Source organism: Mixophyes fleayi, chromosome 1 (assembly GCF_038048845.1).
Source record: "Mixophyes fleayi isolate aMixFle1 chromosome 1, aMixFle1.hap1, whole genome shotgun sequence".
NCBI classification, from domain to species: Eukaryota; Metazoa; Chordata; class Amphibia; order Anura; family Limnodynastidae; genus Mixophyes; species Mixophyes fleayi.
The window spans coordinates 311,852,647-311,867,073 of NC_134402.1; the positions used below are offsets into that span (position 1 = coordinate 311,852,647).

General features: G+C 42.5%; 1 protein-coding gene and 1 gene segment (V, D, J or C); both read right to left on the minus strand.

Moving 5' to 3' along the window:
* Positions 1–11,754, minus strand: part of LOC142158177 (T cell receptor delta variable 3-like) — a 44,407-nt gene extending 32,653 nt beyond the window's left edge. The window contains 1 exon segment of the V gene segment in view: positions 11,392–11,754. Within this exon segment, the coding sequence occupies positions 11,392–11,455 (64 nt within the window).
* Positions 1–14,427, minus strand: part of LOC142158151 (T cell receptor alpha chain MC.7.G5-like) — a 350,867-nt gene that overhangs the window by 332,565 nt on the left and 3,875 nt on the right. The window lies entirely within an intron of this gene.

Sequence of the window (14,427 nt, forward strand, 5' to 3'; positions counted from 1 at the left end):
CTGCTAAAAGTTGATTGATAGCGGAAATTGAATGCATTTAAAATCCACTTTGCAACAGGATACTGGCTGTCATACTTGGTTCCTCTTGCAAATACTTGCTGCACAAACAATTGTTGTATAAAACTATGCTTACTCTTATTGGCCCCCTTCTTTATAGTCGTTTCAGCCACAGCAGCAGCCATAGCAGCCTTAGCAGCTATAGCATGGGGGGATGTCTCTTGGGAATCATGGATTGCAATAGGTCAGTCAGTTTGCATTAGAAAATTGGGTGCTGGTCTACTAATAATGAGGAGCTTGATGATGAAGGTGTTGACAGTAAAGAATGCATGAGGTGTCTATCCATTCTGCTGCTAGCTGATGCTGGACTATTTGTTCTATATATGATTTTCTACCCTTTAATAAACTACTTGAAATCAATGAAAATGATGTAACATAGAGGAAGTGCCCTCGTGTTAAATGTCCTTACCTTTACTTATTGTAGCATCACAAAGGCTACAGATGCCTTGACAAATGTTGTCTGGGTTGAGGTAAATATATTTCTACATGTAAGACGTGTATTTTTTTGTCTTTTGTCCAGGCATGACAACGCACTTATCATGGGCATGAGATGGTACCACTGATGGCTGCCTTACTTGGACACAAATATCATCATCATCCTTATTATCCTGTTTAAGTACAACATATTCATCATTTTTAAATCTACAATTACCCCCTCATCCTGTTGCATATCAGCAAGTTCCAGAGTAGCATCCTCAACTTATATATCTAAATCATTACCATTGTTACACATGTTAGAGGAAGGATGCTACTCTACCATTACAATGTCAGAATCTGATATGTCAGACTCACATATAGCACTCATGGACACCCTTAGACTTATTTCAGGAAACTGTGAATGCCAAATTTATTCTTCAGCCTCATTGTACTTTTTATGCACTGATGTGGCTGTTTAAGAAGTGACAGACCTCTGTAATGGGAAGTCGCACAAGGTGGTGCATAGGAAGTTGCAGGAATGCTAGTATCAAAAAGTGTCCATGGTCTGAGCCTTGTCTTGCCACTGCGTGTGGTGTATGGAATGTTAGCTATTTTCATTTTTCTTAGATCAGTAACTTTTCCCTTAATCCTAAAATAAAGAGCTGATGTTTGCTTTGATATAGACATACAGTGTTTGGATTTGGAGCATGCTTTCTTACACTTTCTTCCCACATGACCTGTATTTTTATTAGTAAAGGTTGAATAACTACATCACTGCCAATACTATTAGTGGGATGCTCTTGATCCGTAGACTGATCCATTATTGACAAGAGGAGTAAAGCTACTTGAAGTTGAAGAGACCTTCAAAAAACATGACAGTGGAGGGCTTTTTCTACTGGTGGAGAGGGGGGGTTGGGGTGGCCCAGAGCTTCCTGTGTGCTTGACGTTCCCCTTTGTGATGTGCCACATACCTTGTCTGATGTGCACCCATACCTTGTCCCTACTCCACAATAACAAATGTTGGGAGGTATACTTAAACCATTAATTTTGAATGAAAATCTTCTGGTGACAGCTTCTATATAGGTATTACAGCGCCCTCTAGTGCATTTGCTGATTATGTTCATTTCATGTATAATTTTGGTTGCGTTCACCTTCAAATGTGTTCGCCACTTCATATCTGTACAAGGATGCAGTCTATCTGTGTCACTGTGTCTCTCACTGCACAGTAATACACAGCTGTATCTTCTGCCTTCACATTCACTATATGAAGCTGTGTAATAAGTTTTTTTTTCTCCATAGTCATTGTGAACCTTGGGATAAGGTTACTAGCTGATTCAACACCATGAGCACAAATCTCTAGGCCGGACCCAGGAACATGTTTGTACCAGATCAAAAGATCATAATTTCTTATGGTGTGATTACAGTTCAGGATGACATTTTGGTCTTCTATAGTCTGATAATACGGATCCTGGGACACCTGAGTGTCTGATCTCACATCTGGAAAATATAAAAATAAAAATAATTACAAATATTACTAGTTTGAACAATGAATCCTTTATTACTAACATGTAATTTATATTTGCTGTTGTATTATTTTACCTGTTATATAACAAAGAAAGTTAAATTATTGTACCTATAATATAAATTGTCTGCACTAATAAAAATTTATATGTTTCATATTACACAGCAAAAATGATTTGCCTCTATTCATTGTTCAATAATGCCATGCATTGTTTTATTTTCTGTACTATATTTTGCTACTAGCTTTTACTGTTCTTTTAGCATCAAAAAGTAGGTTTCATACCTGCAAAAATTGTAGCATAAAGTAAGACCTGCAGAGTACATATTATGTTCTTACTACAACCCATGTTGTACAAGGAAAGGCATAAGAGCAGGATGTCTGAGTCGTTTTGTAGACCAAGATAAAACATTTTTGCAGAAGTCACAACCCCCCCTCCCCTTTATGTGGTATGACAGATCCTCAGCATGTATATCAAGCCTGATACTTGCATCAAAATGTGTAATGTTATCTAATCATCGCATACAATATCTGTAACTGTGTTTTATCTCCTTGTAATTCTACAGCCTATATTCAGAGTAGAATGCATTAGGTAAGAGCACTTACACAGGGCCTGATTCATCTTCAAACACAATGTGAACGCAACTTGCACTTAAAAAACACACCTAATTTGCACGCATGTCTGCCCGTATTCCAGTATTCCAGTATAAGAGAATCTCAAAAAATGTTTAAATTTGAATCTGGGTATAAGTATGTTCTGGCTATACGTTACTTGCTGTATGCAGACAGACAAAACAGACTGCAGAATATGCACATACATATATATGTACAATATAAAGTCCTGTCAGAATGCATGCAAAGAAAATATATTTTATAAAAGTAATACATAAAATGACAAGAGAGTCCCTATAGGACCAAAGCACTTAAACAGCAAACTTGTGTGCTTTCGTTAGCTTACACTTACCATGAAGGGTTAAGTTATTTCTCTGGGCCAGGCCGACCAATAGGGGTAGATGGGGAGTGCAATGGCAGTTTATATAACCCTTAAGGATGGGAACACTTTTCCAGTTAGCCCCTCAAGATCCAATGCAGAGGACGACATAAGAAGGGAGTTGTATCATTTTTAAAGTATTTTTCTGTCGTTTTTCAGGTTTATAGAGTGTTCCCCAAGTCAGTTTAATTTAATTTTGCAATCCCAGCCTAGCCAGCCTTGTTTTTGCCCGATTCTTACCCTTACGCGCCAAGCCCTCCACACCTTCACCCACCCCCTTCCCTCTCTCTTTCTCTATCCGTTCCCATACCTGTTCCCCCCCCTCTGCTTAAATGCAGTGCGAGACCTCCGTTGCTGACATGCCCCGGTCAAAAAGAAATTCTGCCGGCCCCATAAGACTCCGTCCCTCTCCCCCCTCCCCCCAGTCGCAGTGGCCATGTTGGACGGCGTACCCCGGTGCAAAAAGCGGCTCCTGCTCTCATCAATTCCCCCTCCACGGTAGAGCTTACCGTTTGTATCTTCTGGGGCAGGCAGGGGAAGAAGCGGTGAGTTAGTCTCCCCTCCTGTCCAGAAGTCTCAGTCCGGCGGCGGGCGCAAGCGCACTTTGCGAGTGGCGCATAGGGGATCGGACTGGGGCTCCCATTTTTATAATGATCCTCCCCCTGCCAGAAGATTCCTTTACTTCAATCACCTAGTAGCAGACTGGGACCAACACTTCAATAGGTGCGATCAAAGCCAGTACAGGCAAGCTTACCCCATTGTTTCCTCTTTAGCCTCTCCACCCCGGTCCGGACCTGTGACCTTTATGTGCCGCCAGCCATTTAGTCAGGGGGGCGTTTTTCATCTCCACCCAGGATAGACGGTCTAAGTGGACGTAGTGGTATTGACAGATACAACATCTCGCAGCCACTTTTTTTCTCAGGCCATTGACTGGTGTGACCTAACTGAACCCCCTTCAGGGAATCCCAGCATTTTTACACACAGACATCACGTCCCCCCCCACCCCCACCCCCCGCAGGTCTGTTTCCCGGTTTAATCCACCAGCTCAAATAGTAGTCGACTACCACCATACTAGTTCTGTCGACAGGACTCAATTACCAATAGGGGTAGTTCCTAAAAAAAACAGCCGGCAAATTTTGGCTGATACAACACCTATCTTATCTGGCCAGTGGGTCAGTAAACGATTCCATAGACCCCCTCGCCATTTTCAGGGATGATTTCAGCTCTGCAGGCAGCCAAAGTCGGCAGCACAGCCCAGGCCCCAGACATTCAGTCACACATAGAGGGGTAACCCGGGATCTCTTTGCCCCATATCCATTGCTGACGTTTTCCTTCCAGGACACAGTGCCGCAAGTTTCCCTCCACTGCCCCTCTCACGCTGTGTCCCCCTTCACTGCCCCTCTCACGCCGTGTCCCCCTCCACTGCCACTCTCACACTGCCCCTCTCACGCTGTGTCGCTCCTCTGCCCCCCTCTACTGCTCCTCTCATGCTGTGTCCCCCTCCACTGCCCCTCTCACGCTGTGTCCCCCTCCACTGCCCCCCTCCACTGCCCCTCTCATGCTGTGTCCCCCTCCACTGCCCCTCTCACGCTGTGTCCCCCTCCACTGCCCCTCTCACGCTGTGTCCCCCTCCACTGCCCCTCTCACGCTGTGTCCCCCTCCACTGCCCCTCTCACACTGCCCCTCTCACGCTGTGTCCCCCTCCACTGCCCCTCTTACGCTGTGTCCCCTTCCACTGCCCCCATCCACTGCCCCTCTCATGCTGTGTCCCCCTCCACTGCCCCTCTCACGCGGTGTCCCCCTCCACTGCCCCTCTCACGCTGTGTTCCCCTCCACTGCCCCTCTCACGCTGTGTCCCCCTCCTCTGCCCCTCTCACGCTGTGTCCCCCTCCACTGCCCCTCTCACGCTGTGTCCCCCTCCACTGCCCCCCTCCACTGCCCCTCTCACGCTGTGCCCCTCTCACGCTGTGTCCCCCTCCACTGCCCCTCTCACGCTGTCACACTCACTCTGCCCCGCTGTCACACTCACTCTGCCCCGCTGTCACTCTCTCAAAAGAACATAGAAACGTACCAATCTGTCGGGCGCAGGGACCCAGCAGCCTCCTCTCTTCCGCAGCTTGTTACTGACGTCAATATTCAGTGACGGCTGCTGCGGGGAGAGGAGGCTGCTGGGTCCCGGCGCCCGGCGGATTGGTAAGTTTCTGTGTTCTTTTTTTTTTTTTCTTTGGCCCGCGGCACCTCAGTGACAGCGCCGCAGCACCCCTGGGAGCCGCGGCACACACTTTGGGAACCGCCGTGGTAGAGCGAGATCCCCTCAATGTAGGAAGATTTTATTAGCAGCTCAGGAGCTATTTACGGTTTTAGGTGTACCAATAGCACACGGCAAGACCGAGAGAGCTACATATAAGTTGTCATTTTTAGGAACCAAAATTGATACCCTAGCGGGTTGTTGTAGGCTCCCGGAAGGCAAAATCAACAAGATGATAGAAGCAGCTTCAGAGTTTCAGTCAAATCAGGTATCACAGCTGCGTAACGTTCAGTCCCTATTAGGTCTTTTTAATTTTGCATGTAGGATCATTCTCATGAGCCGAGTTTTCTGCTGAAAGCTCCAAAAGGCCACAGCAGGCAAATTTAAGCCACACACAGACATTCGTTTATCAGAAGAGATAAAGGAGGACATGTCGATATGGTTGAAATTCCTGCAGGAATTCAACGGTAAGAGAATATGGCCCACCCACCTATGTCCAATAATCAAATGGATCTATATACAGATGTGTCGGAGCCCACGGATTTGGTGCTTATCTCAACAGTGAGTGGTGTGCATCGCACTGGCCTTAAGCATGGCATTAATCAGGTTTAGTGCGTAACTTGTTAGTTTTAGAGTTTTTTCCGATTATTGTGTCCCTTGAGCTGTGGGCAACGAGACTGAGTGGCTGCCATATCATTTTCTGGTGCGCCAACCTTGGTGTTGTGCAATCAATTAAAAAACAGAGTGCATTGTCTAAACTCCTTATTAAGACATTTGATACTACGCTGTCTCAAACACAATATCACATTCAGTGCAAGACATGTTCCAATGGTGTAGGTTTAGGGCATTAGCTAATAAGCTAGGGGCTCCATGCCCCTCTTGTGTCTGGCAGATCATCAAGCTGGCATAAAAGGACTGGCCAAGCGATCATTGACACAAACCACAAGATGAGTCTACTTGAAGTTATGGCAGCATTCATGGCAGTCCCATTTCTTGGAATCTAGGAAGACCCCAGTTTCTGGTCAGGCAGGTGCCATGTCAGCATTAATGTGGGAGCGTTACAGCGAGGGTTCATCAAACACAGCTATGGCATCCTCCACCCTTGCAGATATATCATTCATGTCTCGCCTTCACGGCATCACTGATGTCACAAAGAGCTTTATAATATCAAAAGCCTTGAAGGGGTGGGCTAGAGATAGGCCAATAGCACCAGACACCAGGAGACCAGTAGATATTCATATTCTCCATAGATTAATGCAAGCTCTCCATTCTGTTACGCATAACAATTACGAGCTGCTACTTTTTCGCACAGCATTTGCGTTGGCATATTTTGGAGCCTTTAGGATTTTGGAGTTGGTAGCCCCACCAGGACACACAGTTCAGCTGGGCTATTGGCTCAGAACACAATAATATAAGGTAATCAGGTGTCATGTAAAATCAGCAGGTCTAAAACGGATCAGACCGGAAAAGGTTGCTGGATAAATTTACAGGCGCAAGCCTTTGTCCCATCACTCTAGTGTCCCAATTTGCCATTAGCAGACCCAAGACCTGCTTGTTATTTTTAGTACATGAGGATGAATCCCCGTTAACCAGATATCAATTTCAGACGGTATTTAAGAAATCTGTAACTGCTTTGGGTTTAGATGCCTCACTGTTTGATACACATTCCTTTCGCATAGGTGCAGCAACCTCGGCTGCATTAGCAGGCTCATCTGTAGCGGCAATTAAGACACTAGGCCGTTGGAAATCTGCCACATATAAAAAATACATTAGGCCGAATGTTTGATTTTGTGTCTTTTGTCTCTTCCTATTTTCTTGCTCTTTTCCTGGTACCCATGGCTTCTCTGCTTGTTGCTTTTACGCAAAGGGGTGAAGGGATATTTCCCTTTTTTTTCCCCAGATCAAGGCCTGACTAGTGGTGTGCCTCCAGGGTTTTTTCGGGTTTTTACTTTCATACGGGTGACCTTCTTTTACTCTTTGTATCCCCTACCCTGTTTTGGATTATCAATTATTGGTTAATACAGGTGTAATGAAAGCGGTGGAGTGGAATGCGGTATACGGACAGTACGTTGACTTGACAAAATTTGTTTCACAGATGTACCAAAAAAAACCAATATCTATTTGGGTAGTTGGACATTCATACGTGTTCTGGGCGGCCGAACACGCCAAGGGCTCAGAACGCACTATTCCCGTTCAAATTTATTGGTTAGGCAAACGAGGTCTATGTTGGCGCAACCTTCTTCCTTAGTTGAGCAAGCTAGTCGAGCAATGGAGCCCATCAGACATGTTAGTCATCCACATGGAAGGAAACAATCTGGGCCAGGGAAAGTTCCTAGATTTGATTATAAGCATAAGGCAAGACCTGAAAGTCATAAAAAATAACTGGCCGAACACGGTGGTGGCTTGGTCTGCGATGATCCCCCGCTTAAGTTGGAGAACAAACATTCCCTTAAAGATCTTGGGGAGCCTAGTAAAAAAAAAAAAGTTAACCGGATCGTGAAAAAGATTGTTCGTTTATTGGGTGGTTTAGTAATCGAGCATAGATGTATATCAGTTGAGCAAGTCCAGTTGTATCGGAGAGATGGGGTTCACCTCACTACGGAGGGTATTGATAGATTTATAGAGACCATTTATAGCTCAGTGGGTTCTTTTCTTAGGTCCGAGGGTGGCGGGCTGCCGGTCCCTTAGACGCCAGCGGTGGTAGGAAGGACACTGCGAACAGCGGCTGATTTGAATACAGCGCTATTACTGATTGGCCTCAGGTCGCTGCCCCCTTTGAGGTTAAGTGACTGTTGGTCCTTTTTGTGTGAGAGATTCCGTAGTCTGCTTAGAAGCAGTTTATTGTGAGTCAAGAGGGGGTGTGGTCACCTGCAGCCATATTTAGCGCCGGCCAAGCATTTTAGGGTGTAGCCCAGTGGATTCAAGGCCAGTTGCCATCCACACTTGTTTTCGGTTATCAGTTCATTAGCTGTCCCGCAGTGCACTTTCTCTGCCACTAATGGCAGTATGTTTAATAAACTGTGACCTAATTTTTGCCACATAATCAGTCTCTGTGGCATTATTTTTGTTAAGCTAAGTATGGTAATTTAAGGTATAGGAAAGGTACGAATAAAGGCATCCAGGTTATGCTGTCTATGTATTTTTATGGTTTCCCTTACTTGCAAACACATGTTGTGCATATTTGTCAGTCATCACTCTCAGTCAGCACTTAGACCTGCTCTGTAGCTGGTGCAAATGATACAGCAAAAAAACATATACCTAAGAGATGCCCCTGCGGTTGAATGGGATGAATTAGCGTACACTTGACCTCGGGACCTTACTGTACATTGCCTATGGGCAACCGCCCGTTCCCGCCCCTGTTCCGCCCATCAAGTCGTAATCAGTCGGAAGTGTCATTTGTGTGTAGACATGAGTTGCATGCAATTGCATTCACTGGCGTAAAGGCAGTTTCTGAACTTGCGCAGACCACTTTCACAAAAGATACAGCACACAACGGGACTTACGACTTAAGATGATTTAGGATGGGGCATGCAGGGTCCGGGAAATGCAATGGTAGGGCCCACAAAACAGTGTGCACTCCCTTGAATGGGGCGTGAACAGCTCCCAGAGGTGGTATGAGCCTCCAGAGAAACATGGCAGGAATTAGTGTGGGCTTGTTCAGCCCACAGAGGATATAGTTCACATCATAGTGTAATATCTTGTCTTTATTGATAGCCAAAACATGTAAAACATATTGGGCCTTATTCACTAAGGGTAGTAAAGCAAAAAAAAGGAGTAACTTTGCACCTTGACAAAACCATGTTGCATTGGAGGTGAAGGTAAATTTAAAATGTGGTTATATATTTCTAGTTGGGTTAGGGCATGTCCTAGATCAACTTTAAATTAAAGTGTAAAAATAAAGCTATCATGTATTTGTGTGCTACATGAAAAAACAGCCAGTATTTAAATTATGTGCAAAATAATAAACTAACTTGCTCCCCCAAACATTGCAACCTGGTGTGTCCAGGAGAAAATGTACTACTTTCTTTGCCTTACTTTCCTTAATGAATTAGGTCCATTGGGTACAAAATACATGTTTACATCTTAATTTTGATTGTTGTTGAAGTCTACATTTTATGAGCTAGGCACATCACAAAAACAATCACTTAGATACCCATTAACTCCTTCCTCCCTTCAGTGCCTCTTTTACTGCACTGTAATCGCATTACTGCAATGCAGGTTTTTTTAGTATGGAAATTGTCTGCATCCTACAGGTCTACATTGCAGTTTAAGGCTAAAAAACCATGATGCTGTTCACACTACAAGTTACTAGGAGAAGTTTTGAATGACAGAGAGCAAATGAGACTGTGCTCTGTGTAATGTGACTAGGAGCGACTGCAGGGTAGTTGGGTGGTGTGCAATGTAGCTAAGAGATGGAAAATATGTGCTCTAATCCTGCACTTTGGCCTCTTTAATTTGTATTTGGTGTATTTGGTGTATGGCGTGGCTTTGCAATATGGCTGGGGATCTGTGCTCCGTCTCCTAGGACAATGTGGGAGACCTGACCACTTATTCACTGTATAGGCACTGATTGCGAGTGTGAGTTGGGCATATATCAGGGTTCATTTCATAACAATAATGAGTGTCTTCAGGCAACAGAGAAGCACGGTGGAGGTTCCTTGCAAGTTTGGGTCTGCATTTCAGTAAATGGAGTAGGGGATTTGGTCAGGATTAATGGTGTCTTCAATGCTGAGAAATACAGGCAGGTACTTATCCATCATGCAATACCATCAGAGTGGCGTCTGATTGGCTCCAACTTTATTCTGCAGCAGAACAATGACCCCAAACATCAAACATACAGTCAATGTCATTACGAACTAGCTTCAGCGTAAAGAAGAGTAAGGAGTCCTGAAAGTGATGATATGGCCCCATCAGAGCACTGATCTCAACATCATCAAGTCTGCCTGGGGTTACATGAAGAGACAGAAGGACTTGCACAAGCCTACATCCACAGAAGATCTGTGGTTAGTTCTCCTTCTTCCACTGGATATATATATATATATATATATATATATATATATAATATATATATATATATATATATATTGTCGAAGTCGTATAATTGGATGAACGAAAGTATATTGGTTTAATATTGGTTTGCCAATATATATAGATAGATAGATAGATAGACAGAGAGAGAGAGTACTTGAGAGAGAGTTGATTTTGCTGGAATGCAAAATAACATTGTGTTCATTTCGCTTTTTAATATAAAGATGTATCCATATTAATTCAGGAATCACTGCATTAAACTATACATTTTCCTTTCTGTTTTCCCTTTTTCATAATGCTTTAGCATTTCCTAAAAATATTCATTCTGACAGCTTGGTGAGAAATGAACTGGAGCATAACAAGAGATATGAGTGTTTTTCAAAGGATAAAATAGTATAAATCGCACTTTATGTACAGTAGATTTGTATATTATTATCCAAGAATGTGTTAAACCGCACATTATTTTAGGCAAACCTTCTGGTGACATATTCTTTATAGGTTTGCAGCGCCCTCTAGTGCATTTGGTGGCTGTTTTCATTTCACATATATTTTTTGTTGGATCCTCCTCCAGATGTGGTCAATGATTGATTTCTGTACAAGGCTGCAGTCTGTCACTGTCACTGTGTCTCTCACAGCACAGTAATACACAGCTGCGTCTTCCACTTTCGCATTCACTATAAGGAGCTGTGTAGTAAGTGTGTCTTTCTCTATAGTCATTGTGTACCGTGGGATAGGGTTCGTAGCTGTGTTAAGGCCATGAGCACAAATCTCTAATCCGAGCCCAGGAACATTCTTGTACCATATTAAAAGCTCATAATTTTTTATAGTATGATTACAGTTCAGAGTGACATTCTGGTCTTCTCTAGTCTGATGATACAGATCCTGGGACACCTGAGTGTCTGATCTCACATCTGGAAAAGAAAACAAATAATTGCAACTACTACTAGATTGGGCAACAATCTTTACATTCCTGATAAGTAATTTCTATTAGTTGCAGTGTTAATACCAAATGCATAACCAAAAATCAAATCTTGCAGCAGTCATTAGAATTATCTAATTACGGTAACTATTTACTAATAATGATTTATCACTTTGTTTCAGAATACAAACAAAATAAAACAGCTTTTATACCTGCAAAAATTGTAGCAAAAAGTAAGACCCACAGAGTGCGTATTACGCTCTTACTCCAAGTCATGGTGTACAGTGAAATGCTTATGAGCAGGATGTCTGGGTGAGTTTGCAGAACAAGATAAAATATTTGCAGAAGTTACACTTCCTGTCTCTCCTCCCCTTTATGTGGTGGGAGAGATACAACAGCATGTATAACAGGTCTGATGCTTGTCTTGAAAACTGTATTGCATACTTGCCAACATTAAATAATTTTCTTCCGGGAGCTGCAAGGGAGAGGTGGGCGTGTAGGGGGCGGAGCTTTGGAAAGCGTGTCAAACGCCGCGATTCCCGGTGAATTGCGGCGTTTGAACCAAATTCCTAGTGAAGTGGTCAGATCAGGGAGATTGCCAGACTCTCCCGGGAGTCCGGGAGACTCTCGCGAAATGCGGGAGTCTCCCGGACATTCCAGGAGAGTTGGCAAGTATGCTGTATTGTTACCTAATCATTACACACAATACCTGCAACTGTCTTATTTCCTCTTGTCATTCCACATCTATAAAGTTACTGTATATCAAATATAATTGAAAAGTTGTCGTTTTGCAATGGAAACGAAACCAACAACAACAACACAAATTTATCTTTATCCAATAAATCATAGTGATAATATTTAGGTATATCAAAACATGAATTTAAAATTGTACAACCATGAGTCACCACTGTGAAGTGTGGCTCCAACTTTATTTTTGAGAATCTCTTTTCTTATTATTTATAAGAAAGAAGGAAAAATTCTTCTCCACATTGTCATTCCATAAACTTTTGTTGCGACAATGAATTGTATTAAAACTCTCTTGGACGTAAAGGCGCCGTTGATTTGCCTGAATCATAATTTGGGGTCCTTATGCCTAGGGGGAATTTAATTACCTGCGAGATGTTCAAAGGAGCATTGTGGCTGCACGATTTTTCTGGTACTGTGGCACTGCAACATCATGGATTTCTCCTTGCACCCTTTTTTTTTTTAGGGGGGGGCGAAGAGAAATCTGCAATGTCGTGGTAATGCAGAGTGCCTTCGAGATCGTTCCAGAGACACTCCGTGCATATTTAAATTCCCCCCTAGTGTCTAAAGATGTTCTCTCAAAAATGGAGACAGCTATTTACACCTGTCACTGACCACCCGCAAATAATACAGCTTTCTTAGTTATATATGCATCCATTCTCAATTACGCAAACACCTCCTTAGTGTATTTGGACTAAGTTACAATGTCCCGTGTCCAGATGCAGGTTAGCATAAGTGAGTTCACGCAAGAACTGGCGTAGTGCTCACTCTGCATCAATATATATATAATATGTCTTTTGATGTTACAACTATCGTCACTTGCCTTTGCCCAAGTATCTAGTATTTTGTTGAGCTGCCTTAATCTGGCTCTGCTGTTATTACACTATCGTCATTTCCATGCAGATACACAAAAGACGATTCCTATCTTCTGGTGTATCTGACCACGTTACACTATCTGTGCACAACATCATAATGTATTACACATTATTAGTACTTAATGCAGAAGGGGCATTACTATTTGTACACAATCTAACAAATATGCCTACAGCTTGCTTATCCCATAGACACTGATATACCAGATGCCCATCTGGCACTACCCTTTTTTCAGTCTGCTTTGCAAGATGCGCCCGATTTTACATATGGACACAAATATACTTTTTATATTTGTGTTTTTTCCTACGTAGACCAAAGACGCATTTGTGTCCACCTTTAAATGAGCCGCATACAGTACAGTATTTTTTTAACAAGCAGGTGACCAAACGTTACTCCAGCATGCCTGTTATGGAGTTTGGCAATATTTTGTAACTTATGGGTTGAAATTGTGCTGTAAAACTACTCGTATGGGTTATTTTATTATGTTAAATTGCTAGAAATATATATTCCTAGGTCATTTTAAACAAAACAAATTCTATAAAATATATATGAATTAATAAAGAGTGCATTTATGATTGGGGCACAAACCTATGGATTGTAGAGGCACACACACTGGTGTATAATAGGGCACTGGCTGGTCTATGATGGCAGATGTACAATGAGACACAGGACTGTCGAATAATGCGGCAAAGGTAACTGTGTGGTGGGGACAAAGGCTGGTGTGTAATAAGGGCACAGACTGGTAAGTAAATGTCCAAGCTTGGCTTGTTAGAGGGATAGTGTGTAAATTGGACTCATTTCAGATATCTAATATATAATTTTCCCAACAATATTTTGATGCTTATTATTAGGTGTGATTATATCTTCAATTTTAAAAAGCAGAATCAACCTGGCCTGATCCACCAAACTTGTCCAAAAGCAAGGGTGTTATTTATTTTGTACATAATAGATGTATATGGTATAATAAGACCACTCCTCAAATTCAGTGAAAGAAGTAGAGATGGTCACTGACCCCCGTGTTTTGGTTTTGGATTCGGTTTTGGATCTGGATTACCGTCGTGTTTTGGTTTTGGTTTTGGTTTTGCAAAACCGCCATTGCGTGTTTTGGTTTTGGTTTTGGTTTTGTTTGGTTTTGTTTTGCTATTTTTTTGGAAAATCCATGTTTTTGGGCCTAAATTAACCCAATTTAGTGCTCCAACTGTTTTAGAGACAAGCAATCTAATTGTTGAGGTAATAAATCATCCAAAAAAACAGTTTAATTCTTCGTTGGTAGGCCTATTCTACACACAAAACAGATTGTCTTCCTCTCCATCTATGCATATTGGTAATGCAGCCATCGTCTTTGAATGTATATTACACCCTACACTTATAGTTAAATATGTAAAGAAATGGAAAAAGCCAGTTTGGTTTCTGTCTCTCAAGGCCCCCCTCCACTTGTATAAAATACCAAAAAATTCAGCCATTATAGACTGTACAATATTAATTGACATGGAGAAAGCCAGTTTGGTTTCTGTCTCTCTAGGCCCCCCTCCACTTGTATAAAATACTAAAAAATTCAGCCGTTATATACAGTACAATATAAATTGAAATGGACAAAGTCAGTTTGGTATCTGTCTGTATCAGATCCTCTC